General features: G+C 29.1%; 2 protein-coding genes across 6 annotated transcripts; both read left to right on the forward strand.

The window, feature by feature from the left end:
- The first annotated feature begins 955 nt into the window (after positions 1–955).
- On the forward strand, positions 956–4,221 carry LOC132950010 (uncharacterized). The gene is made up of 2 exons (XM_061021184.1): positions 956–1,315; positions 3,924–4,221. Exons 1-2 carry the CDS (start codon positions 1,017–1,019, stop codon positions 4,144–4,146), a joined length of 522 nt encoding a protein of 173 aa, XP_060877167.1. The 5' UTR covers positions 956–1,016; the 3' UTR covers positions 4,147–4,221.
- Positions 4,222–7,761: 3,540 nt separating this feature from the next.
- Positions 7,762–27,511, forward strand: LOC132950468 (phospholipase A1 1-like). Of its 5 annotated transcripts, none has more exons than XM_061021953.1 (11): positions 7,763–8,010; positions 8,523–8,715; positions 8,791–8,958; positions 9,982–10,138; positions 11,492–11,664; positions 12,830–12,935; positions 13,084–13,229; positions 17,693–17,938; positions 20,000–20,197; positions 23,793–23,964; positions 27,053–27,511. In XM_061021953.1, exons 5-11 carry the CDS (start codon positions 11,589–11,591, stop codon positions 27,114–27,116), a joined length of 1,008 nt encoding a protein of 335 aa, XP_060877936.1. In that variant the 5' UTR covers positions 7,763–8,010; positions 8,523–8,715; positions 8,791–8,958; positions 9,982–10,138; positions 11,492–11,588; the 3' UTR covers positions 27,117–27,511. The 5 variants fall into 5 exon arrangements, with proteins under 5 accessions (XP_060877940.1, XP_060877936.1, XP_060877937.1 ...); XM_061021954.1 differs by having other exon boundaries at positions 8,523–8,665; XM_061021955.1 differs by lacking the exon at positions 8,791–8,958 and having other exon boundaries at positions 8,523–8,665.
- Positions 27,512–27,792: the final 281 nt, after the last annotated feature.

Below are 27,792 nucleotides of genomic sequence, written 5' to 3' on the forward strand. Positions count from 1 at the left end.
TAAACAAACGCTCAAATGATTACATTGACGAATAACTAAATTCACTGTTGGAACTTAGAACCCTCATAGTCACACACCCACACCAGTTGATACACTACTACATAAGCTGATATTATATAATATAGAGACTTAAATTGACAACAATTAATTCTTAAATATTATTTTATTTATACACCAATATATAGGAATGTAGAAAACACGGCATAAGTATCACCGTATCAGAAATTACTAACTAGGTCCGTTCTGGAAATTGTATTATTACCTATCAATGTACACAGTACATTAGTAACAATGAAAATACATCTTAACCGTTGTCATTTCATAGAAAATATAAACTTCCTAGTTATATTTCAAATAAGTAATAAATAAATAATAATAATCACTATTCACTATAACACTATGATTAGTAATAACTATATGTCTATATTATAGTATATAGTAATAAATATAATAATATACAGTTCATAAATCATAATAATTTTTTACAAATAACTTTAATTTTAACAAAATAACGTGCTCGATCAGACTAGCGTTTTGTCGGCGACCGAAAAAACGATCACGACCGTTCAGACGATGCGTTTTATCGGCTGCCGAGTACCTACAAACCAGATTAAAAAGCGCGGGAATCGTTGTTAATTTGAAATTTAATATAAATTAGTATACTAGTTTTTGATTTCAACGAAATGTACCTAATATTATAACCTATAAGTTATATAATCAGGAAAATCAAACTAGCCAACATGTTGTTCGGCGATTCAGTCTGTTTGGTGCAACAAACGTGTTCACTTGAAATTTTAAAATCATATTATTATAGTAACTATTAATACTACTATACTGTATGCTGTACTAGTTGTATTTAAAAATTAAATAAATCGTGTTTTTATAATTTACATTATTTAAGAAATACATTTTGAATCAGGTAAGTGCTTATAAATTCAAAATATAATTGATTTAATTTATGATTACCCACCCATACAATATATTTTAATTGTACTTATTGCAATATAGGTATAGAAATGAGCTCTCTTTTGGAAATAATTTGTATGGCTGAAGCTGCTGGTGAACTTGTAGAACCAGCACATAAGCACAGAAGATATTGGGTCCATCCTATACATAGTAGTAGAGAACACGACATGCGATTCCAAGTATTTTATGATAATTTAAAAAAATATCCTGAGAAGTTTTTTGACTATTACCGGATGTCAATTTTCTCGTTTGAAGAACTACTCAAAAAAGTCCGACCAAATTTAACAAAGGGAATTACGCACCTTCGAAATCCTATAAGTCCGGAAGAAAGGTTGACGGTAACTTTGAGGTAACATTTTAATTTTAGTTTTATTTTTATATTTTTATCTATGGAATCTATACACTATATCTATAACACGTATATATGCCAATATGTAATGACTAAAACACATCACATATTTCATAATATTATTTATTTAGTATTAGCTGCGGTGTGATAAGTAACTAGGGAATTTCTACTTTTTATACCACAAAATACAAACTAGATTCAATTTGTTAATTGATACCAAAAACCTCCCTCAAAATGTAAATTCGTAGCATTTTTTCTACTTAAAAAATAGGTATATTCAGAAACCATTTTTTTTTTAAACAACAGTTAAACACACAGTTGTAAAACCACTACATATTTGCTTCGCTTGGTGACTAAGTACACCCAAATCCATGTCATAATATAATAATGAACAGTGATACTTATTACTACTTAAATATCAAAACAATTATTTGAAATAAAAATAATTATTTAAAATTGCGTACAAATGGACAAATGTACACAATTGGGAACATCTCCTATTTTTGTTCAAAACACATAAACTTTAAATTTATATAAAATAATTAAAATATATGATACAAAATATATTAAAAGAAAACATTACCTCATAACTTATTTCAATATGCAAATAATTATAATAATAATAATAAAGTAAGAAAACTAAAAATCATAGATGATAATATTATGTGTATTATAAGTTATAATAACCTACCTGGTCGTATTTTATAACTAGTAATAAATTATTATATATCATAAAAAGAAATAAAAAAAAAGTCTATTGTGTCTGGTTTGATGGTGATGGCTGTGACGATGACGTAGGCGGGAGTGTGGTTTGAACGATGTAGTCTGAATAAGAAGATAATGAATTATGAGGATAATTAGGTTGTGTATAAGTTGGATATGAATATGTGTATGGTTGAGCATTTAAATACGAACTGGAATCATATTGTAAGTTAGAAGATGAGTGTTGGTTTGTTTTATAATTATTAAAATTTAAAGGAGCAGTTGGAATTGGATACTGAGGTTGAGGTTCACGGAGTACGTTTTGTTGTATGTGTGGATTTTTATTTTTTATGATACTCTTTAAATATTGAAGGCTGTTAAGATGAAATTCTAATTTTTGCTCGTCATTTAATAATTTCATGTAGGGAAGAAACGACATTACAATGCTCATGTCTGGATTTGATGTCATTTCTTCATTTTTTTTTTAAGTGTTCCAGTAAATTACTTTGAAATGGAGTGATGGGATTTTTTTTTTATTTTTTTGTTGTTTGATTTGAACTAATAAGAGTAGATGAAACGTTAGCTGGTGTTTTAGTGGTATCATCGTCCATATCATCTAAACTGTGACGTGCTGTATCATCTTTAACATTTTCAAAATTATCAGTTGTCCTAAAAATTAAAATTAAATATAAATTTATGTTTAAAATGATTGATTAAATTAATAATAATAATTGTTTGATTTTCATAATTAAGATTGACGCATAAATAGGCTATTGCTAAAAAATAATTATAAATATTTTTAAAATATCATTGAGTATTAAAATTATGAATTAAGTAACAGTTGAATGTTTAAAGTTTCCCTGTGGTTAATATTTGTTGAATTGCAACAAAATTCATAAGTAGGCTCCAGTCGCTTTTGTCAAAAGTAAAAACTAATGAATAGATTTCTTCAATCTAAACAAATTTCGTTTATTTTAATATTTTTAAACATATTCAAATTCCGTATCATAAAATAAATCTTAAGGAGGCTGCAAGGGGCTGTAGTCAATGAAAACAAGTGGTTTTAACGTGTAAATATTTCATAATATATTTATTTATGTATATAATATTCCCTTCAATTATTTTCTTGTCTACTTAATATTTCTAATTATTGTAAATAAAAGGAGGTAAAAAATAACTAAAACTAATAAATTATTCACTTAATTCCTTTTTTTGGTAGTCGTATTTAAAAATGACATAATTTGTGCGTATGCATATGGTTTTTTTTGTGTACCTTCCGATCCACTTCTAACATTTCTCTCTTCGTACTTTAAATATGCATCACGAACATGTTTCCATTTTTTATTCTTTAACTCTTTTACTAAATTAAATATTGTAATACTAAATATTAAATTGAATGTTTAACAATTATTGTAATTTATATTTGATACTATGTATTTACACTATTATAAATAATAATGTAATTCTTAGATTCTGAGCATAGCGCGATGAATTGATTTTATGATGATGTGTTTTTTTATTTTGTTTGAAGACGCTTTTTTGTTGATACTTTTATAGGTATATTAAAAATGCTCAGTTCTTTTTAAAATAATCAGGAAAACTAAAAAAATTACGAATACTTAACAAAATTTTAATATCATTATCAAAATATATAAATAACTGTTTGGTTACCAAAAAGTTAGACCGTCTTCACTCAGAATCGTTTTTTTTATCATAATAATGATTTATTATTGAATTTAAATTTAGGTACTTCAACAAAATAAATATATTTTTCAAAAATACCTTAAAATATTAATAGAATATTCCAATAATTACTAAATGATGCACATCGTTTAATTAATAATTAATAAATTGAAAAAACATTTTATTACCTACTAAATAATTTGTTTTTGTTAAATTTAAACAGATACTTATCAACTGGGACGCATTTTGCTGCATGTTGTGTTCTCCATAATTTTGTTCGGAAGAGAGACGGATATAATTATGATGAAGAACCTGATGTGCATAATTTGGATAATTTGACAACACATGGAAGAAATGTTAACAGAAGTGGAATAGACGTAAGAGACAATTTCGCTGATTATTTTATGGCTGATGGAGCGGTACCTTTCCAATACAGAATGCTTTAGAAAAACGCACATATATATTATATTTAATTTAATATATTACAACTTATTATTTTTTTATACTTATAAGATCACTATATATTTTATTTTAATTGTACACATTATATGCATCAGATAATAATTATTCTGTGTAATAAAACGTCATAATATTTAATATTATGATATTTTATTATTATTATATTAATTGTTATTACCTATATTACATTATATTATTATATCAGTATAGTCGTATAAAAAGATACGGATATCTATGTATATTGTATACGGTCTATTATTATTTATTTGGATACTTACCTTTGCTGTTTTATTCAATAGTACTATTTTATTTATTTATATCTATACCTAACTTAACATACAGATAATTATAATAAATGATTAATTTGTCTTACCTTTTTCTTCTTTTTCAGCAGCTCCTAGGTTCTCCCATTCCAAATTATATACTGCTTCGGCGACTTTCAACCAAGCTGAGATTTTTAGGTCCTTATTCATATACTCATTAGAGGTCTATCCCAAATACACGGATAGTTTTGGACCTCAGTGATTAATTTTTCAGTTGAATACATGTTTGTGGTTTAATGGAAAATATTTTTTAAATATAATATAATATAATACATAAAATAAATGTATACAAATCTGCCAATTCAAAAAATAACAGCAACCGAAAAACGCTCAGTGTAGACGGCCCCGTATAAATTAATGTAATGTTGTGCACGACGGATACGCGTCGTCGCTACCAAACCGCAACAGCGCGCGGTTGATTTCAGACCGATTTCGAACGGTTCGGAGAATCGGTCCAGTCTAGCCCCGATAACGCGGTTTACATGTTAATTATAGATGTCGCGGTCGTTTACCGATCGGCAGCCGATTATCGGCAACCGACAAAACGCATAGTGTGATCCGGTACTAAGTTAAGTTACAATTATTTATAAAAAGAAATAACTTAGTTACTAACTAAGTTATTTTCTACATTCTATTTTTTTTTAATTAGTTAAGTTAAAAGTTATCAAAAAAAGTAACTTTTAACTTTTTAACTAGATACTGCCCAGCTTTGGTGAAATGTCATTTGTATACTTAGTTGTTATTATGATATCCGTCTAATACGCGTCTCTTATTGGAAAATATCTTTTCACTTTATATAGTGGAATGATCTCCTGGAACAGTTAGGGAGTACATATTGTGAGACAGGATTTCTTTTTTATGATTCGAGATGTTGTGGTAAAATCTATATCGTAATATAGACATTATAGTGATGGGCTTGGGCTAGGTTTTTGAGTGTATATGCACATGTACGAATGTACGTAGATCATTGTGTATATAATATATTGGTTAGAGACATACCAAATGCTGAGGGCCATCAAGTCGTAAATTAATCGACAGCAGAATTTATTGCTTCCTACATTCCTGCAGTGGACGAATGTTGGACGGGTTGGGATGCCCACAAAGTTGGACATCATCCGACCAAATGGGAGCAATAAGAGGTCTGTAAATTAGTATTTTATTTTTGAGACTATTTTAAAATTGCGTGGAGAAGAAAAAGTCGAAGGCATAAATAACTGTAGTGATTCCTCTTATTCTGGAGAGTATGATATTTTCATGTGAGTTTTAAAGTGTTTTGTCGATACGACATCGGTGGAAAAACGCCACAATATATTATAAACCCGTATGTTATTATTTATTATGTGTATGTTACATACACGTGCCAGTACTTATGTTTTAAGTATAGGTACACGATTGCTTTATACGGACAATACAGACAAAAGAAAAAGTATGTTGCGTATGATGAATTGGCTACGACGGTTGATCTATTCAAAACGCTCTGGTCGCGGTCCATCACGGACGTATAAACAAATACTGCTCATGAGTCGTGACTACCTATATAGTATAAGCTCGAATACACCTATAGTCGTTCGGTATATTTGGTTAATTAATATTGCCAGCTCACAACGTTCCGAATTCGGTTATAACGTAAACCTATGCATAATCGGGTGTGAATAAACTATATATACTATATCCACTATACGAGTACCTAACGAGTATAACAGCATGTAAGTCTACGCTATAAGTAGGTACCGTACGAAAACGTACGTAGGTGCCCACTAGAAAATATTGTATGCGACAATAAAAAACTTTACTGGTTCGCAACGGAACTGTAAAACTATTGATTTATCATAATAAAATTATAACATTATACCTATTATAATATCATCAAATAAGACGTTCATATAGGTGTTTTATGTGGGTAGATACCTACTTATTAATGCGATATGTATTCTTTTACGGCAATTAGAATTTCATAACAATAACATTTCGATTAAGAGTACCTAGATCTCGGCTTCCTCAATTACTCGCCGGCTTATAATAACAATTAACATGTTTGTAATTGCAGTAATTAATAAACGATATATTGTATTGAAAATATGCTGTAGAGTCGATATTTTATTATCTTTCCTATTCCTACCCATTCGTGTATAGGTACTTACCGACCGAGTGCGTACAGATCAATTATAAATACATTTCTTTGTCGCTGTTGTTTATTTCGCCGGATGAGACGCGCGTCCTTCGTCCTATATAATATTATTATTTATACAATGCACAGTGTACATAATATACAGGGTGATTCACTGGTCAGTAGTCATTAGAAATGCTCACTCCCGTTTTTACTTCGATTATGTTCATATTCTCATTTTCGAGATTTTTAAAAATTCTAAAAGACTATATGATACCTATATTTTAAAATACTTACATAATATAGTGATATTTCTTAATTTCATGTGGCGATACAGAATTCTGTTTTTCGAACGGGAACCAACTTCTTTTAAAATACATTATTTTTAATCAGATAATTAAAAACAATTTTACGAGGCAATGGTTATTTTAAAAATATAATAATTAATAATAATATGATATAAGCATAATTCGTAAAAATTATCTGTGCACAATAAGTAATAACACTATTCTAGACTAATTATTATACAATATTAATTTATGTTAATAAATTAAATTTATGTGAAACCATAATATTAATTATTATTATCATTATATCAGTACCTAGTATATGAAGCTTAACTACAACATTATTTAATTTTGATTTAGGTGCATCTAAATTTTCCAAAAAAAACATATACCCCTGTGTTTGAACGGCTGACAGTAAAAATAAGAGGTAGGTACCTACACTTTTGAAAAAAATTACACGAATGGTACGGCTACCTATAAGAAATCCAAGTATTTGAAAATATAGTCCTCGAGTAAACTAAAAAATGCTAAAAATCAGGATTCCTATTAACCGCACTTACAAGAATAATAGAGAGCGTGGTGCTCATAGACCTTTAGAGTGCTTGGTAAATCATCCTGTATATATATAATATCAAAACGAACGCGTTTTTACTATATAATAATATGTTCTACAATAAAACGTACGCTTAAATGCGTCGTTTGGAGCAGGAAACGACTGTATAATTTCGAATCGTATTCGAGTATTTCCATATCGTTTGGATTCGGGGGGTATCTGTAGACCCATCAACGGGGTGGGAGGCGGTCGAGGGAAACGCGCGACGAAGGCGAAAAAATTCACATTGCACAGTAGCTGTACACGCCATCGGCAATAGAGTACGCCGCGGACGTTGCAATAATAATAATAATAATAATAATAATAATAGTAATTTAATACAAAATATATTATTTCGAATCGCTTGTTATAATAATTGATTGTAAATAACCGTATTTGGATGTGTGTGCGCGCGTGATAGTGTAATTATTATTGTTATTATAATAGTATGACGTCTGTGGAAATGTGTCACCGAACGGTCAACAGACAATTCATATTATATTATAGGGGTGCAGTGATATTATGATACAATAAACTTTGTGGTTTGTATTTATTTTTTACGAGTCATTCGCTGACATATTTTATAAACACACATATTTTATCCGAATATAATACAAGGTGTAACAGAAAGCCTTGATAAATTAAATAATTATTCTTCTGATCAATATTTAAAAAAAAAAATGTTACATACTTTATTGTCACCCACGCTACAAGTCGGTATAAAATGTTGTTTTTATTTTTTAATACTGAAAATAAAAATTATACATGTTATTACATTTTTTTTAAATAGCCAATTTGTAAATCTTATTTTTAAAAAAATCTCTTTGTTAAAAGCGGTTGTTTCAGTCAGGTATGTATAGTATATATTTATAAATTTTTAAAATATCAATATTTTTTTAGTAAATTGATTTAAATCTTAGTAACTTTTTTCAAAATATTATTTTTGAATCCATATAATTTTTATGATGTACTTGAACTGATTTTTAATTTATTATCTGACAATTATTTCCTTTACATCCTGTAAATTATTATAACAGTTCTGTATCACGCGTAGGATCGATAGCTGTGAGATCCATAATATTAGGTCCGAATTGCACCGACTGAGCCCGGAGGTGTATAATAAACGCCCGCGACGAACTTTCGACATCTGAGCGCAGCTTTACGGGCAAAATGCGACCTACCCATATAATAATATAGGTACGTACACGAACGAGAAATGTATTAAAGTTCAAATCGCGACCATAGAGGTGAGTAGGTATACATTTTTTCTATTTTTTCTATTTTATTATAATATCAGTATACATTTGCTGTAATATATTTAGTTTACAACAAGTAAATTCGGTGGTTGACTATTATTATGGGTACGCCGTACACGCGTCTAATACATGGCGCGATAGCGAGGGTTCTCATTATAAAAACGTCACCGCAGGAAGCTCCTTAAGTAGGCATAGTACAAACAAATCTCAAGAATTCGAAAATATGGTCTTAAAGTAGGTATATATTTAAAAAATCACAACTTTAATAAATTCATTATTAAAGGAAAAACATTTTGGTGGCCATGCTCGGTGGATATAATATACGCATTTCGGTACCTACCTATATCTATTTATAGACTCGAATCTGACTAATCATTTACCTGTCCGTAAAACCTATTACATCTATACGAACAGCATAAAATATGCAATGGCTTGTTGACGACTTTATGTCTGTATAATCGTAATCTAATAATAAATGCTTGTATTTTGTTCATTTTATCGTACCTAATAAATATTACATACAAATTACAGTTAGTTTAATTTCCCCTCCCCCCCCCCCCCCAAATATGTTCAGTGGAGCCCATTTCATTCTTGAAGACTAAATAAAAAAATACTTTAAATTATAATAATATTAAATAATCCGTTTGACAGGCCGGTGAGTTGCAATTTACCGATGATAAACGTTACAGCCTACAGGATTTAGGACTAGAATATTATATCGACATTGCACTCGTTATCTCACTAAAATCGATATTCGTATAATTATTGACATTATAGTATTATACTTATATAATTTATAGTTATTAATGTTTACGTCTAACTATAATTTATAGTTATTAATGTTTACGTACAACGTTATCGCAATGATTATAATAATATGGAGTACCGAGTAGGTAATGCAAAGTTGCAGAAAATTGAAAAAAATGTTATTATATCTGGTCTTCACAATAATAATTAAACTAAAAAAAAAAACGAATATTGGTTAAGGTTTGCATATATTTATGCACCTATTTTAATAGGCATAGTAAAAAATTACACAATAATTAATTATTACATGGGAACCAAAATTATTTTTCAACTAAATGGTTGATTAATTTTATTTCTTCTAATATAGTGTTCTATGTTGGCACATTCATAAGAAACTCTAGAAAAATTAATTATTTTTTTAAATTAATACTTACGACGAATAAAATATCCATACTTTTAATATTATTTTATTTATAATATTAAAATTAATATTATTATTATTAAAATTAGATTTCAGAAAAAATCATCGAATAAAACATTATATTCTGTTAAATAATCGAATGAAAACACAAATATGAAAAATATTATAAATTTATATAAAAAAGTAAAAAAGAAAAGATGACTCCTAATAAAAGATAAAAATCACAAGAGTTGGAATTGCGCTTTCGTAAGTTTTATTCTTTCTATTAATTACTATTATTTTGTTTAAAATTGTAAACGTAAAATATTTTTGAAAATAATAAATTTATAACAAGATTCTTATCTATAAGAAAAAAAACTAACATATTTTCCCTCTCTATTGGATACACCACAATTGCATGAACTTTAAATTTTTAAATGGTAACAATAATAGTTTATTAATTAATATTAATATAAACAATTCATGCATATTATAAATATAACGATAAAACAATTTCATATTTTGAAATACATTGTTTTAATAAGGAGAAGATGTATTAACAAACTTAGTTTGATATTTCTTCAGAATATCGACACCATTTTTCTTTTTTTTCTCGAACTTAAATTATTTATAATAATATCAAGCCGTTTGTTCATCGTTAGATATCTGTACAACATAACAAAACATTCAGGAAATACATTTTAATTAAAATATTGACTGTTGATAATTTGGTATGAGGTAGGAAATAATAAAATAACGAACAATTTAAACACGTACAACCACGGTCACGACACTCGTATTGTTCGAGTACTGATGTCGGTTTACCGTACGAAAGGTTTTTGGTAGACGTTCAAAGAATCACCTGTTAGGCTGTTTGTGTTGTCCTGACTTTTTATGAGCTGGACTATCGTGATTTCATTGATACCAAAGTGTATTTTAATCATCTTATTATTGTTTCCACAAAACTACACGATATTAATTATTTTGTTATTATTTCTATGAGTTCCGTACCTTAATATATTTTTATTATTTTTACAAAAATATTTTTTAATTATTATGTTGTTGTTCTTATTATTATCACACAGTCGAACTTTTTAACTCGGAATCATCGATACATCGAAATTTTTCCCGGTCCCTAGAATATTCTATGACCATTATCCTTGGATAACTCGAACATTTTTGACGATCACTTCAATTTCTAGTTAACCAAGTCCGACTGTTTATCAATCAAGTTTATGAGGGTGGAATTATTTTGTAAATTTATTATTTATAAAAGTAAAATATCGTTGATTATCAAACTAAATTATTTCGGTTACCATTAGAAAATTAAAAGTTATTGATGATATTATATTTGTATGCAACAGCGGGATTGTGGGTTTTATTTAAAAAAATTGATTTTTTAGATACTTGACATATTATATTTTTATAAAGATTGAAAAAAATATTAATCCGAATAGAAATTTTTAATATTTTTACGAATCATAAGTAATATATAATTATATTTTTAGTAATAGCTTATACAGTAGTAAATGGATCAATAGTTTTGTAGTAGGTAATTCAATTCGATGTGTTATTAATTATTATATATTTATATTATAATAATGTATGTATATTTTCTAGAACTTGCCATGATTTTAAGTAATGCAGTTATCTTCATAGCCTATTATTTATACTGTTTACCAAAAAACCACATAAATCGAAAATAATAGGAGGCCGAATGAAAATGATGAAGAAGAAATCCGTTGTAATTGAAGCTGTGGTTTCGATATTGTTATGTTCAGTCATTAACGACGGTAACTTGATTTATTTACACTTTTGATACATTAATTTGATATATTAAAATAATCTTAGCACAACTACCCTAATAATTGCGATATTTTCTTTTCGCAACTATATTACTTAATTCCTTACCACTTCATATTCACTTAGGACTGTCGCAAAAGAGGTGTGGTTCAAAATGTATTGTTGTTTTTTAAATTTTATATGTAAAGTAAATTTGTAATAATTGACGTTATAATATAAGCAATCATAAGGGTAATATAAATCACAAATTTAAAAAGGTTTGGTGTTTTTAAAATTTGATGTGCAAAGTAAAATAAATTACAAAATAATTCTATTGTTGAATACCGGAGTCGTTTGGGAATTTACGTTGAAATTTACGTTGAAATTCGTGAAACCTTTTTCGACGGGAGCCGGTTGTACTGTATGTCACGTCAGAAGTCGATTTTTCCTTGAGCTACAACGTTCACCCAGTGGGTGTTGGGTACTTGGGTCAACCAATGGTGATTGGTAGGTAACCCCATTGTTTATTTTGTTAAACAATACTTCTTTTATTTACAATAAACTATAATAATATAATACTAATTATACATTGATATTCCTCTACAATTTCGTTTGCAGTTATATTATTAAAATTGCATTGAAATACATAATTTACGAAACGCTGTGGTGCCTACATCGTCGTTTCGTGCTATTAGGTATTACTTATCGCTTTTACCCAGGTTATGTACGATAAACATATAAATTCAATTGTTCCATGGCTCGCGGTGTATTACTGTTTAAACAAATCAAATTGATTAGATTAACCCGAATAAGAATAATTATGCTATTGCTAAACATTCGAGGAATTGTATCGATGATTTTTTTTTTCTTAACAATATATTACGTGCTTATTGGGATGTGCATGTGTCCATGTGTCTATTAGTTAATATCACACCATCTATGCACACGCTACATGCCCAAAAATATTATATTAATCAAAGCATTTTATTCCAGTCGAATCGAAGCCGTCTTCAATTCGTTACGAGTGGGTATTACAATAAATATTTAACCTTAAAAATAAATAATAACACACTCCATTATTTAATGGACATTCACGCTAAATTAATGTTTTGTGCGGTTTTTTTTTATTCAGTACTCACTATTTTAACAACACCGATAATTTATTTGTAAAAACAGTTTCAGGTGTATTTTTCGGTTCTAGCGATTTGACTTATTGGAGATGCAAATTCAAACAAACGTTTCAATGTCCGGATCCCGACGTGACGTTTTACTTGTACACGAGGTGATTTTTATTTTAAATTTTTATTTTACTTTACGATCGAAACTATCGCGGGTTACGAACGATCGTGTGACCGATTGCAAACGTTTCATTTACGGTTTGTAAAACAATAATTATAAAATATGTATTCTTATTATGTGTGTACATATAGTGATCTCAGGAAAATGATTAAAATCGATATGAGAGACAAGTGGTCGTTGTACAACAGTGGTTGGAACCCAAATAAAAAGAACGTGATCGTCATACACGGGTTTAACGGAGCGGAAAATAATACGATCATGGTCATACTGAGAAACGGTTAGTATTTTTTTTTTATCTCACGCAAGTTAACAATATTATATTATAATATATTAAATATTAATTACCTATTCGTTGCACGATTATTAAACGTATATAATTATAATATGTTCTGTGTCTGCGGCGCCACCGCGTTGTTTGACAGTTTAAAATAGTTTAATCGTTTTCCACATTTTCCCCAAACACAACACTTAAAGGCGTAATATTACGACCCTGTGCATAAGCACGTTTGGGGCATATCATTTTGAGCCTATTGGCATTACTAACGAGGTTCGCTCAATAGTATTCCAAAAATATGTTTGTACTTTTACTGTCTTTTAGTATATTATGTAGGTTCTACTATTATTTGTAGTTTGTACTTATGAGTTGAGATAACATTAGGTGATATTTTCTATTTATTTGTATGATGTTAATTTATTATTTTTCTGCCTCAAAATGTTGTTTTTTTTATATAAGTAATTCAATGTATTTATTTTTTTTACTACCTATTTTATTGTTTTTCCAAAATTTACGTAGATGCACACTTACATTTTCCTTCAGTAGGTATTTTTTATTGTTATTCTTACAATGCTGTTCACTTTTAAATTTGTAGAGTTTTGTGCTATTAACGTGTCTTTTGCTATCTTACGCCCTAACATGTTTTCATAAATGTTCCCATAAGTGTTTACAATATTCAGGTACATTTTTGATAACAGCCTATTAATCATACCATTGATTATACATTATACAATCAATGATCACACCAAGATTTAATTTGGGTTTTTAGTTTTGAATCTAATAAACATTTGGTTTTATAAGGCAGTACGATCACTTTAGGTGGAACTGTCTATATGACACAATCGCACACTTAACGATATAACAATAACTATCTAGTCGCATGTCTAGTATATTATTATTATTTGTTGTAGTAGCGTAGGCGCAAATAGTGTTGGGGATTCGAATTTTGGGGGGAAAGCTAAAGATTTTTGCGTAGAGATGAAAATATTTTTATATATTCCAATGTATGCGTAAAATCTTTTAGTTTTTTTAGGGGGGGGGAAGGCTAGCCCCCCAATCCACCACCGCTATTTGCGGCTATAAGTAATAGTAGTATATATTGTTCATAACGCTAATGATAAATATCTATAATACACACACACGCAAGGTTGGCGCACACTGGATCGGATTGGATTGGAATCGAATTTCTAACATCGGAACGGAAACGAATTTTGTCGGCACACAAGACGTGTTGGAACAAGTCGAAACTCCGCAAACCGTATACCTACTATATAGGCGAATTTTGTTGTCGATACCCGTGAATGATGTTTGTAATTAAGATGTTTACCTATATCAGTTTTAAATATATAATATAATGAGTTATACAAAATAATGTCAATTAGTGATGAAGACGCCGTGATTTTAACTCTAGCTATCTTGATAGAAAAATAAGAAAACCCTGATTTTCTTAAGTTCTCTGTAATTTATTCCCAAGTATTATCCTTCATTATTTAGTCGTAATAATATATATAGTATGGCTTACCAAATATTATTAATAAGCAAGCGTTTTTTTTTTTGTACCGTGCGAATTCGGATAATGCGAAATATAAAAAGCAGTAGGTAACCTAACCAATTTATATAATAAAATAAAATAACTGTCTATTATTGTTTGCGATGGATGGGCAGACGGACATAATGGGGATAGGTATAAGAGGTGTTCATGGGCGCCCATAGGTAACATTTTAGGGGGGGGGGGGGGGGGGGTCAAAATAAAAAAATTTTCGAATGTAAGATAATAAAGATTTAATGTTATTTTTTACATATAAATGTATACATGCATGTTATATTAGATTATAAAAAATATAAATAAAATTAAATAATATAATTAAGTATATTATTCGGTATCAGTAAATAAGAACTGCAAATTTCTTCGTTTTATTCCAAACATATTAATGACATCCTGAATGAAATTATCCTTGTTTGCGTTAACTCTTTCACGATGAAGGCTCATCATACACAGCCCATTTAAACGATCTTCTCCTGTAGTCGAGCGAAGCCACGTTTTTACTCGTCTTAATGTACTGAACGATCTTTCTATTGTGCACGTTGTCGGAGGCAGTGATATAAAAATATTAAGTATTTGAAAAATAGCAGGATAATATTCGCAATGAGCCAATAAATCAACTAACGAAATTTCATCACACTGGGAGTCAGTCAAATTTTTATCAATCCAATACTGATACCAAATATTAGATTCCTCTATCATATTTTCAATTTCATAATGATCACTAATCAGCTTAATTTTTTCTTTGAAATCATTAATGGTGTACTTTTTAATATATTATGTAGGATGCAGTAGACTTATTGAGAATGCTATTTTATTTGTACTTGAAAATCGTCGTGAAAGAGATGATATTAGTGAATCTAAGTACGGAATAAAAATAGAGAGTCTGTAATAGTGTTTAGCAGAATCGGTTTCGTAATTTGATCTATTTTTTTGTTTGGATGTAATACGTGGAATTTTAATATCTGCGCCAATTTTTTCTGCTATAAATACGGAGTTATTAAAAATATCATTAAAAACGATATCTGATTGTTCTCTATTATTATTAAATATAGTTAATAAATCTTGAATATGATTTTTGACCGAGTATAAATCAATAGATTTTGCCTGCAATTTATTTGTAACTGGTTCTAATTATCTGATAAATTTGATTTATTAATATAAAATCCTAAATCTGAATATGACTCACAATCATTTGGCGTATAATTAATAGTTAATGGTACCGTATTTATTGACGTAGAACATTCCGGGTTTGAATTTACTTGAGCAGAAACACTTGTATTTTTCGATGTGTGTGGCTCAAGCACAGCAGATGCATTACAATCTTCATCAGATTTTTTTTTACTTAAAAACGATAGAATATCCATAGTAAAAATTGAAAATTTAAAAAAATAATAATGACACTCAGCAGTCAGCACTAAATATAATGTCACACAGAAAGTGGACGACTAAAATGCAGTTAATGTTGTCGGATAAAATATTTGTAGTACCTATATTGTGATCTTTATGGATTTACCACAAATTATCTGCGATAAATAATTTTACGTATAGGTACCTACGTATACGAACTACAGATTACGACCTATCTGGCTATCTATGATGTTAATATACGATAACAATGAGTATATTTTTATACTTATTTCATATCTTAAAAGTGATTTCAACAAATTTCCTCGGTAATAAGGTAATATTGTGGTAATATTTATTGAGCTACAAGTTCATAAAATTTTTTTCCAGGGGGGGCAAGTGCCCTGTCTTGCCCCCCCCCCCCCCCAATGGGCGCCCATGGAGGTGTTCTAAACTTCTGTTTAAACGGCTAAAATATAATATGACAATATGTAATATGAAATACCTGTTTTTCATATAAAACGATCATACAAATAAAAGGAGTAGCACAAGCATAGATACCGAACTGAGTGTGAGATAAGAAATCTCAGATAACTAGATAAGCCACTATTTTAGAGGCTGTTGAATGTTGATTTTACATTTTTACAATTAAATAGTTGTATAGTCAAATTTCGTCCAATGGACGATATCATATAATACAACCTCACACTTTATATTTTTTCGTCTAAAGACATTTTTAATTTTTAATTAAAATATGTACATCTATTAAGGGGATTCGATACCGTGATTTTCTGTTTTTGTCTAACGCACACGCGACATAGGATTTTAGACGTGTTTTTTGCCAAACATTCCAATTGATCTATTGAAGCGATAAGAATTCTGAAAACAGATTTAAATTTGTCGTCAGGTCTACTTGAAATCGACTTTCCCACATTTTTGATTTTTTGATTTTAACTTCTCCAATAATTAAAATTCGAACATTTTTAAATAGTTTTTTAATATGACTTAATAGGAATTTGAGGGATAATATCAAATATGTGGGAAAGTCGATTTCAAGTAGACTTGACGACAAATTTAAATCTGTTTTCAGAATTCTTATCGCTTCAATAGATCAATTGGAATGTTTGACAAAAAACACGTCTAAGACACTATGTCGCCCGTGTGTTAGACAAAAACAGAAAATCACGATATCGAATCCCCTTAAAAACCAAGCAACGAAATTAAATTAAATGAAATAGGTATGGACATCGAAAACATAAAAATATATACATCTAGACTATAGGGTACAAAATTATCAAAAGTTTATGAATGTCAGCACGTGTAGTGTATTTTATCTGCGAACGCGCAAGCGCTTGCGTTCGGAACACCCCGGAATCCGCTTAAATATTTTCGTCCAACTATAATAGATTCGCTTCCGATCCAATTTGACGTGACGTTTCCGATGCAATCTGACTCAGTGTGCAACAACTTCAAATCTTAATGTTATATTATTGTAAATCGTATAAATGTATAAGATTGAATCGATTTTGCATTTCATCTATATCGTTATAATTGCGGTGTATTATTTCGCACGCAGCCTACTTGATGCGTGGAGACTTTAACGTGTTCATGGTGGACTGGAGTCCGTTGACCGTGTACCCCTGTTACCTGTCGTCGCTGAGAAACACGCGATTAGTGAGCCAGTGCACCGCTCAACTTTACGCCCATCTCACTTATTCGGGTGCTTCTGCTTACCAAATACACTGCGTCGGCCACAGTCTCGGGGCTCACATATGCGGCATGATTAGCAATCACTTGACGGAGAGACAGCACAAGATCATCGGTGAGTAAAAAAAAAAATATTATATACGACGATGGCGATGTTGAGTTAGGTTGGATTGACACAGACACACAGCTCCTGCTTTATACCTATAAGTGTATTGTGCGTATTATATTCAACAAAACGCGGATGTTAAAACCATAATACTGGGCACAAAAGGGCTGTCGATGGTAAAAAAAAAAACATCATCTGGGACACTCAGCACTAGTCGCAAATCGTCTAGAACTTTGGTGCTTAAGTAGGTACCGAAAACAATGTACAGACAAAAATAATATTGATTAGTAAAAAATTACCTATACCATCTATGACTCTGGGGTGGTTTGGAACTCTAGTACTCTACACATTTGTGGCTAGTAATTTGCGCAGATTGTACGTATGATGAAATACATAAAATCAAGTACCCACCTAACTATTTACTATTGTCACTAGGTATTCACTTGTGGGTGCCGAGTGCTTTCGTTTGGAAACTATGCATTCGAGTGCTTGTTGTAGGTGTATAATAAATAATACATAATGCTATTGCGCTTGAGAAAATGTGTATGTTGTTATATTAATTTGATGAGGACCAAACTCGAAAATCTTATGTTAATCTCAATTAAATTAATTTCACTTCAGCCTGACTACCTACTTATTTAATGTTCATATAGCGATGTCTGAATATTATTTCAATATAATATCTACGTAAATAACTAGGTATGAGCTATACTAATATACAAAATGATCAGTGATCAGTGATCACTAATAATTAAAATGATATTAGTCGTTGGAAACTATATGACAGATGCATTTCTACTGACCCCAATACGCGTTAACTGGAAAATAACGACCGGCGGAAGTAGATATTACAATTTTCAAGTTTCGACCGAGTTGAAGCGATAGGCACAATCATTCTGATTGACATCCTGCCATTTACTCGCTCAATGCATATTATATAATATATATATATATATCGTTTATTATGATTTACGAGCAATTGGCTTTGAAAAGCGAGTAGGTAATTAAGTATCTACACCACTTTTATTTTCACTAAAGGACTCATTTATATTCGTTCACATTTTAAGGAAACAAAAATTTGTTACAATTTATTCGTATCGAAATGAGATGTTAAAAAACTGGGGAAATCGATTTGCTGTATAGTTGTAGATGTCGAGAGTACCTTGTCGTTGAATAGGTCACTGTAACGGATGTATTAAATTTAAATCTAATGATAAAGCGTTGTATAAGACAAAACCATTCTGAGCGGTCTATTTAAATTTCCTTTTTAAAAGTATATTTAATATTAAAATAATATTTTATTTATATTACTACTAGTAATTTATTTTTATATTAGTGATAAATACACTATAATACAATGTGGTAGGTGGAATTAATCTTTTCTAAAAACAAATCGTATTCGTTAAATTATATTATTTGTATCATAAAATTAAAAAGTTCTAAATGACCAGGTATATAAAAAAATTACAAAAAGGGCAAAAATATTTTGAAAATTACCTAGAAAATGCTTATATAAATATTTGGTAAAAAATGCAATCCCTGCAACAGTTTCGTTCATTTTTGCTGGTTTTCTCAAAAATTAGTTTTTTAAAAGTATTGAAAATATTCTACCTCAAAGTACCAACTAGATCCAATTTTTTACCAAAAAGGTGAAAAAAATACGAAAAAAAAATCACGTCATATATCAATATATCATACACATAATATATGACTCAACCAATATTATATTCTGACCGACTCCGACGAATATAATATTAATCGGAGTCGGTCAGAATCTAAAATGGATTGTTCTTATATAATAACATGTCGATTGGTATAAGTATAGATGTAAGAACCACATTTTAATATGGTAGGTCCTTAACCGGTAATCTGAACACCGATTTATGATCAGCTTTTCTGGCATGTCATTGTTTTCAGACATGAGCGAGTTGATTAAAGTTGATTAATGCGTGTAAAAAACGCAACACATATTACGCGGCTGCGTGTATTATAGTGTAAGATGTTTAAGGAAAACGTATTTATTATCATTTTTTTTTTTTTAATTATTATATGCTTTCACTTATGTTACAGGTTTAGATCCGGCAAAACCTCTGGTAGACTTGTTTACGATGGACGAATTTCGATTGACGAGGGACGATGCTGATTTCGTAGAGGTCATACACACAAACTCTGGAGTTTACGGAGAGTATCCTCAGATAGGACATGTCGACTTTTGCGTAAACGGTGGTCGCATGCAACCAATTTGCACTAGCCAAGCAAATATAATACGTAATATATATTTTTTTATAACGGTTAACAACAATATATATTACGCTTATTTATAATATATGGAATAAAATGCACATAGGCAATATTAAAAACAAACAATTAAAAAAAAAAAACTATAATAGTACCTAAGTGAAATTAACAGAGATATTGGAATTTGGAACAGTCATTGAGTCATTGGGAGCAAATCTCATTTCTCTTGAATTATCTGGTATGGTATATATTATAATATAATTAATATAATATTATAGTCAAAGTTAAATCATAGATTCATCAACCGGTTCTGAGAATATGCATTGGGCTTACTTAATTTTACCTACGCGGGGTATTAATAATAAATAATAATATATAATAATAATACCAAAATAATGGCCATGCATATAGTTTTGGTTTACATTATAAATTTTAAATGAAAATGAAAAACAAAATCATAATTTAAATATTTAATTATCCAAACTAACAATAATATTTTCTGTGCCATTTTTATTTTGTAGATATTTCGAAAAAAATTGTAAATCTGTACTTTTTTGTTTAGAGTTATCCGAATTTATAATCAAATACATTGTCACATGACTAATATATCGAGGGTCATTCACAATATTAACTTCCATGAGTTCGTCACAAATTTAGAAGCTACAGAGAAAATTCTGGTTTATTTTCGTTGCTGTAATGTTTTCGGAAAACCAGTGCAAAAATCGTAGGGAAAAACAAACGTTTTCAAAAATTAATAAACATGTCTGGATAACGAACGTAGTAATGCGTGTACTGTGCTCGAGAATACGACAAAACCACTGCTTGTTAGGTCTCTTGAATATTATTTCAAAATTTCATTTCAAAGATACATTTTACCAAAAACAAAATTTATAAACTTTACATGTAACCTTACGTCTAAACACTAATACTTTAATAGAAAGCTCATCAGATATCAATATATATTTTACATCGTGTTGAATAGCGTCTGTTTTGTGCCCATGTGCACATCGTTGTTTTGATACTTTATACAGCACAAATGTGGCCTTAGCTTAGGACTTTTAACTAGTTAATATAGGTATTATTTTATTTTTAAATTTTTAACTTCACTAGTTATAGTTACCTAAATTTATAATTAACTTAATAACTTAGCGTCTATGGAAGCCAGTGCAAGCCAGTTGAAGAAACCATTGTGTAACAACTTCGTTTTTTTTCAGTTACCTAATTTGAAGAATAATACGTTAAGTAAAAATCATGTTTCTACTATCTGCTACAATTATAGTTAAAACTAATTAATTAATTACGTTTTTGTCCAATCAAACTTTTTAATATAATATATACAGTATAGACTCCGCGGTTTATTAGGAAACATTGGCTGCATATTATTTTGTCCCAAAAATCCAAAATACAAAAAATAAACATAACAATGTGTTTTTTGTAATAGTTAGGTACTGATTAATTAAACCATATACATAGAAGAATATTTTTATAACATATTACGTTAACTATAAGCTTATGTTTAAAAACCTAAAAAGTACATATTAATTTAATTTTTAGAAACAAAAAAGTGATAAATAGAACTTTGTTTATTACTTTTCAATGATTGTTGACGAATGTAGTCTGAACAAAAGTCGAAAGCACTAATAGGGCTATAGATATAGACAAAAATGTCCTAATTATTCGTTTTCGTGGCCCAGATAAACATGAACATTTACACTACAGTCATAAGTTTATTTTTGTAATTGAAGAATGGTTCCGATTAAGCGGTTGGCCTAATTAACTGGTATCTCCGTGAAGCGGAGTCTACTATATTATAATGATTTTAAATATAAATAATTATTTCTTGGTTCAATAATTTTGTTGACGCTAACGTGTGATTGCCTAAACCACTAAAGCTATAATGAGCAATAAAAAGTATAGGATAGTATAGGATGCATCTTTAACGAAATGTTTGATTATTATTTAAAAAAAAAATGAAAGTGGCACGACCAATGTAATATACATAATAGGTACACATAATATTATGTGGCTCAGGTGGTAATTAAAACAAAACCATTCAACTTATTTTTAACTGAGTTGAGTGAAAATTTTTCTCCGTATTGACTTTAAGCTTTTATTTATAACTTTAAGTACATATTTTAATTATTAACTCCTAGATTAACATTATTTTAACTAACTCGGTCACACTTAATTTTTTTCATTAATTTGCTCAACCTTCTTATAGCAGATGTAGTGTTTACCCATTATAGACTCAGAGTGTTTCGGTTAACGACGTGAAAGGACAACGGAAACGTTATACAGATGCACAGTGTGCACGCGATACTTTTGTGGCATGAACAAATTATTATATTAAATGTATTAAAAAAAGAAAAAAACACTTCATTAACTTTACGCATCATACCTACCTCATTATTACTATTATTAATATTATTAGTGTAAACGCAGAGAGATCATAACGCGGAGATTATCAATTTTTTTTTCTCTGTAAAAACGTGATGTGTGTTAAATGGCAGCTCCGGTTGGGCTAAAATACATATACGGACGATGTTCGACACGGTATAATATGATATGTGTAAAAGAGGGAAACAACATCAGAATCCAACGTGTTAGCCTTAGCACAACATAATTATTATGTAGATCGTCCAAATACACCTAATTATGCGAGATTAGGAATCGTATATTTAAAACACCGTAAAAAACTGCATTTGCGTAAATCTTAAGACGCACGTGGTAGAGTGTTTCCGCGGACCATGAAGTATTTTTTATTTTTGTTTCAGACAAAGATACCCATCTAATATTTCTATGTGTTTACCTATGTATAATATATGAGCCTACGATATTGACTGTTAGAAGGCGAAAGTAGCTAAGCAACAGTAGGTAGTTTCACTATATTTTAGGGCTTAGGTTTTTATGAAAGCTTTAGGAATCCCCAAGGTCATTGTATATTCCATATTATAATACTACCTCAGCCGCTTGAAAACTATTTAGTATTTACTCAAAAAACGGCATTTGATAAGTAATATTAATTCCCAAACATTATTGCGTCTGCTCGTTCAGAAAATGTCAACAAAAAAAAACCACCCAAGGAAAAAAGAATAGGTAGAAAATTTTTTATCGTGTCAATTAAAACATGTGATTAAATGATAAGTAACATATAGGTAATAGTAATTAGTAGGGGCTGATATTAATCGGTTAGTCCACTCAACTTTTAGGAGAGTCACTTGTGAATACAAAAAATGGCACTCGGCGCCTACTTTTTAGTATATTTCTGTTAATAAACTTGTCCCAAAAAATAAAAATTAAATAACTCATTATTAAATTACCAGAGGAACGCTATTGCCTATAACACTTATTGTGCGTACCGAAACATAAATTGCCTCTAAACGTCGCGTTGTCCCTTTTGCTTTTTACCATTCGATATGGTCTTGTACAAAATTTCGTCAAATAAAAACGTTTAAAAATAACACCTAACATAAATCCAAAAATCTAACCTTTGAAGCTATAGGTACTTATTATAACAATATAATATTGTGTACGAAATGTCGTAATGCATCACGATAATGGTATGGCTTGACCAAATGCTCTGTACATCAATGACGACACTTTTTTTCGATAAATGTATGTTCAGAACAATCGCGGTGCAGTCATTTCAAGAGCGTTTGTTATTATGCATTGTCACTTTCGAGAAGGCACAACATGTTTTTGGGCGTACAATGCACGGAAACTTGCGACTCAGTGATACTTCCGTCATTTTCGAATCGGATCGATGTCATACCCATGGGCCTACAAACGCCAGAATGGTAATTATTATTAGGAGTGTATCAAATTTATATATACCTAGTTGTAATTGATTGTGGATAAAGTTGCATTTTATATATAAGAAAAATCGTATAATATATATTATTTACAATAACGAAATATTACATTAATTCTAGTTATTTGGAGGGTTTTGAATTTGAAATATTTCTATACAATTTTGAAAAATATTTTTTACCTTTAAAACTAGGGTAAATATTTGGTTATAGATGATTATAAATGATTGCTGATTAGTGATTACACACAAAAAATATCGATAATGAATGACCAAGGTTTACGAACTACTATGTTATTTGCTGTAGATTAGATGTATAAATGGTATTATATTATCGGCTGATTTATCACTTATATCAATTAGGTCCATATAATATTATTCAACTATTATTATTTGTTAATTATTTATTAGTATTCGATACAATAACCAACTTTAAACAATTTTCTCTTGCTGTAAGTTTATGACTATTAACTTTTAGATATATAAATAAATAATACAATTTTTTTTAACTTGTACGTATAATAAGCTTCTTGTAGTATTGGGTATAAAAGAACTCTATGATTATCGGTAAAGCTAATTGCCAATATGGATAAAATATTTATGTTTATTATTATTAAAAAATCATACATTTCAATAAACACACATAGTCATCGAATTTTCCAATTCCAATATACCTATTACCTAGGTACTGCAGTATAGGTCAATAATGTAATTACATGACCATATTAGAAATATATTTTATAGGTAATTAATATTTTATCCGTCAGTTATCATGATATTATAATACGAGTATGTGGGTTAATCGTAGCGTTAAATATAGAGTAAAGTTGTAGGAGAAAAGGCATTTGTTTTTGTTTTATCAAAACTGACATTACCTATAATATAATATAATATACTAAAATATTACGTCGATGTGAAACTCAAGAGCAATTGTTTTAAATACATATACACAAGTAACAACGAACCATTAGAATTGCCGATATAGACAATCAGAGCGTGTAGATGAGCATACGATCCGTGGGATTAAAAAATAGGCTTTTTGACGTGCGTGTTTAATGTTTATTTTCATGTAAGTACCTACTACCTAGATAGTGTTCAAATGTTTTGTACATTTGTGTAATGAACTTATTTGGTTCGGGTCTGCTTATCGTATACGGTAGTTACTCCGTATTCGATGCTGATATTTTTTTCTCCTTCTAATGAAAAATATTGAATCGTTAGAGTTGTAGTATAATTTTATACTCGTACAGAATGAAATGTTTGAAAATACATCTCACATGCTCTACATTATGGGCTTAATGACGTCTTTATTTTCATCTTTAATTTCCAATTACCATTAGTGTCGTATTCCGTTTTCATTACGTACCTACTTTATTATTTTGAAATCAGAGTAGGTATCTGGTATACCTACTGGCCACTGTATAATTTTTTTCAAATTAATTAACCCGATTAAACTGTTCGTCAACCTATAATTATGTCAAACCTATAATTATGACGGTTAATAACTAAGTACCTATATAAATATTTGGAACCAAAAAATACATCATTCTTAACGCTTTAATTAAATTATTAAAGTATTAACAAGTTATATAAAATAGATCAAAATTACACTTTTGAGTTCTGAAAAAGAAAACGAACAAATAGTGGTTTTCAGACGTATTGAAACATTTTTTAGAGTACTATTATACAGAGTGATTCACCAACAATACTTGCCCATTTTTTATCCTAGACTAATGCATTTATTATATTTTCAAATACTTGTATTTCTTATTTAATTGAAGAAGTATGTTTGGGCATTATGAACTTATTTTTTTCTAATGAGCCTCATTATTCTTACACCGAGTTAAAAAAAATAAAAATGTTGATCGATCTAAATCAAAATTCAAACGAATAGTTAATGGTATTATATTATATTAAAAATAAATTATCATACTTGGACAAAGTAAATTAATTTATATTAATTAGTAAATATTAATATTACTATACCGAAATAGCAGTCAAATTATCATAATATCTTCTAAACCTGTTACCATGGGCTATTATCATTAATAACTACATCAAGTTATAACTAAAAAACTACTGGTTTGAATTTCAATTTATACACATTGACATTTTCTATTATTTTCTTGATGTCTAACAATTTACAGTAAAAATGCGCAGTTCTTTTATCTCGCATGCAAAAAAATAAGTTTGTTTCGACGTAGTACATTCCGTTAAATAGCACAAGAAATCTATATTTCTTTTAATTAATGCATTATTAAAGGAAATTGGGATTGACCATTCTTGGGATACACTGAATAACTGTACTTATTTACATATATATTATAGTTGCCAAGCGATGTATTATTATAACTTATAATGCGTGTACGTAGTAAATTCGAAATTACGGATGTATATCATTATTTCCATATTTATTATTATTGTAGTTGGAATAATCACGGAGACAATAATTTACCATATTATGTTAGTACAATTAATATGGGTTTTCTTTTTCACAACTGACATTTTCGTATTTTGTTTTTTGGTATTTCGTGCATGAATGTAATCGAACAATTGTTATTATTAATTATTATGTATTTTTTTTCTATTTTTTTTTCCAGACGCTTAAATAGTTGTTTATGACTTTGAATTAAATATAGTATAATATAGATACCACAAAAGTGATAGTTAAACATTAAATTGCCTACCTACGTCATACAGCAGCAAAAACATGAACTATATTAAGGTCATTATTAATTTAGAAAATGTGTTTAGATACTTATTTTCAGTGGTGGCTTGAACTTTTTTTTCTCATATTTTACTCACTCATATATGTTTGCCCACCCTAAACATTTATTAACTGCTCTCCAAATAATAATTTATGAGTTGTTAATGGTTAAATAATCTTTGAAAATTTTTCAAACTACCTTTTCCAACCCACATGATGATATACCTCTTTCGAGCTGCCAGTTGCCCCTGCTTTGTTTTTATTCCCAATATTGTAATCAGTCGGGAAGCTCAAATAACGATAAATATTAAATTATAACCTATATGTAAATTTTAAATATTAAATTGTAGTATATTATTGTATGTTTTAGGGTTAGAGGGACATTTTACGTTGCATACGAAGATCCAGATAACTTTTGCCGATTCGATGGATAGTATAACGTACATATTAATTGTAAACAAAAAGTACAACTATATTAATATGTTTATTATGTAATATAGATAATTTTGCCTAATCATTTGCTATTAAATCAATTTTAATATTATGTATAGTTTTCAATTACCTCATTATATTGTAAAAACTGACTAGAATGCCACAATTATTGTTATTTGTCGCATGTATTATGTTTTGATTAATCATGATGTCATTGTATTATTACGATAATATATTTAATATTTATACACAAAAATATTATATTAATTTTCTGATGCGCTGTAAGTTGTAAACTAAACTGTGTGACATATTATTATAATTTATTTACATCACAATATTGAAGTTTATCTTAAAATTATAAATAATATAATACTACGTTAAGTCCAAGATACTCATATAAAATAACATAGGGTTTAAAATATAAATTGTATTGATTTTGAATTATACTATAATACATTTTAAGAAAAATATGATCGAATTTATAATTTTTTTGAACAATAAATAGGTATATTTTATTATATTTACAAATACATATTATGACGTGTATTATAATATGATTATTAATAACTTATACAGAGTGTACCACAAAGAACGCACTTTTTAAATTTGTTAAATTTTTTAAATTTTTGGTTTTTGAAAGGGGTCATATTATGCTGAATATTGTTTTTTATTGTCAAA

The sequence above is a fragment of the Metopolophium dirhodum genome, chromosome 8 (assembly GCF_019925205.1).
Source record: "Metopolophium dirhodum isolate CAU chromosome 8, ASM1992520v1, whole genome shotgun sequence".
Classification (NCBI taxonomy): Eukaryota; Metazoa; Arthropoda; class Insecta; order Hemiptera; family Aphididae; genus Metopolophium; species Metopolophium dirhodum.

Bases quoted from the DNA above. Each gene is read 5' to 3' on its own strand.
- LOC132950010 (XM_061021184.1), top strand. From the start codon at position 1,017: ATGAGCTCTCTTTTGGAAATAATTTGTATGGCTGAAGCTGCTGGTGAA. The intron at 1,316-3,923 runs GTAACATTTTAA...AAATTTAAACAG, and splicing joins AGGTTGACGGTAACTTTGAG to ATACTTATCAACTGGGACGC.
- LOC132950468 (XM_061021957.1), top strand. From the start codon at position 11,589: ATGAAAATGATGAAGAAGAAATCCGTTGTAATTGAAGCTGTGGTTTCG. The intron at 13,230-17,692 runs GTTAGTATTTTT...TTTCGCACGCAG, and splicing joins CATGGTCATACTGAGAAACG to CCTACTTGATGCGTGGAGAC. The intron at 17,939-19,999 runs GTGAGTAAAAAA...CTTATGTTACAG, and splicing joins GAGACAGCACAAGATCATCG to GTTTAGATCCGGCAAAACCT.